At 41.4% G+C, this 1,689-nt stretch overlaps 1 protein-coding gene across 4 annotated transcripts in view; it reads left to right on the top strand.

The window, feature by feature from the left end:
- Cep350 (centrosomal protein 350) overlaps positions 1-1,689 on the top strand; it is a 137,301-nt gene that overhangs the window by 110,360 nt on the left and 25,252 nt on the right. For all 4 annotated transcript variants that reach the window (XM_028758394.1, XM_028758401.1, XM_028758385.1 and 1 more), the window contains one exon: positions 1,371-1,453. In XM_028758394.1, coding sequence (XP_028614227.1) covers positions 1,371-1,453 — 83 coding nt within the window. The remainder of the gene's footprint in view (positions 1-1,370; positions 1,454-1,689) is intronic.

The raw sequence follows: 1,689 nt of genomic DNA, 5'->3' as shown, positions 1-1,689 counted from the left end.
AGGAAGGAAGGAAGGAAGGAAGGAAGGAAGGAAGGAAGGAAGGAAGGAAGGAAGGAAGGAAGGAAACAAGGGCTAGGGAGATTTTTCAGTAATTCAGAACACATACTGCTCCTGTAGAGGACTCAAGTTCAATTCCCAGCACCCACATTGTGTGGCTCACAACGATCTGTAACTCCAGTTCCTATAATCTCAGCACTAAGAAAGTGAAGGCAGGAAAATGAGAAGTTCAAGTCACCCCCTCTACATAGCAAGCTCAGGGTCAGCCTGGGATACACGTAAGTAAATGAATTACTTAGTGAACGGCTTTCTCAATCAGGGCATTACATATTTTTTAAACCAGCAGTTAGGCAGGGCCGTTGCTCACCAGTAGACTATCAGCACATTTGGTGAATGTGCAGCCCCATGTTCAGTCTCCAACATCAGAAGATACTTGTAGTCACAGAGATCTTTCTAACTCTTATGTTGAGGAGAGATTAGAAGAAATAGGCTTAGATGCCAAAATAAAAGCAGTCTAAGCCAAGCCTCAAATAAACAGCAGTAATAAAAATAAAAGATATATTTTAGAAATTTCTAAGAAGTAGTATTGTCTAATTAAAGTGCTGGCTGGGGAACAGGAAATCGAGGGCTCCTGTATTTCTTAGTCAATTGAGCCAGGCTTTCATTAACCTAAAAGCAAAGAAGTTTTTGTGGGACGCTTAGGATGTTGGTTTTAAATGTTAATTTTGAGATGTTGTGATTCATACAAATAGAGTTGTGTGAGTGTCAAGGAGAGAGATTCTGAGAATATTAGATATACATAGGTATAAAGGGTAGATAGAGCTGGAAAAGCGTGCATTTGGAGAGAAAAGGAAAGCAAGTAGTAAATAAAACAAAATAGCAACATTTAAGTTATTATAAGCAAAAAGCCAAACAGCATGGCCAGTAGCTGTAGGAAAGGAAGGTGGTAAACAAGGAAGGGCTGTGTGTGTGGCTCAGTGGTGAGCACAGGCCTGATGTGAAGAAGTCACTGGAGAAGAAAGGGAGGGAGGGTGATTGATTTTAATTTTAATGGTTGAGGCATACATATAAAACAAGGAAAGGACAATAAAAGATGTGCCTTTTGTCTTCAGCTAACAGCAGGGAAGGAAGTTGGTTATAAATGTAGATGAATTTGTAACTAAAAAGACAAGGTAAGCTATCTGATGCCCGATGGTCTCTACTTGTCTCATTGAGTTCATCCACAGAGAGTGACAAGAGTCAGAAACAGGCCGCTGTGTGAAGTACCTGCTGTCGGGAGGAGGGGAGACTTGTCTAAGGATGTCTGCTTAATGTTGTCAGTCATACAGTATCTGCATTATATTTCGTCTTACTTACTACTTTTTCCACTTCAGATCTGATACAGCAAAAACTTGGAAATCTGTAACAGAGTCTGAGCGTTCCAGAGGGTCCTTGGCATCCATTGCTGAACATGTTGGTATGTTCTGGAAAGAACAAAGTTGTGTTTCTACCTCTACAGAAGTGAATTTCTGGGGCTGCAGAGATGGCTCAGCACTTAAGAGCATGTAATGCTTTTCTAAGTTAGGTTCCTAGCACTTATCTCAGACTGGTTTCAACTACCTGTTAACTCTAGCTCCAGAGGTCCCAACTCTTCTCTTCTGGACTCTACAGGCACCCATGTGGCTGGTAGACAGACAGACAGACAGACAGACA

Source organism: Grammomys surdaster, unplaced genomic scaffold, assembly GCF_004785775.1.
Source record: "Grammomys surdaster isolate TR1022 unplaced genomic scaffold, NIH_TR_1.0 130, whole genome shotgun sequence".
In the NCBI taxonomy this organism is placed as follows: Eukaryota; Metazoa; Chordata; class Mammalia; order Rodentia; family Muridae; genus Grammomys; species Grammomys surdaster.
Note: the sequence above shows the minus strand (reverse complement) of the source record. Positions and strands in the feature narration are given on the sequence as shown.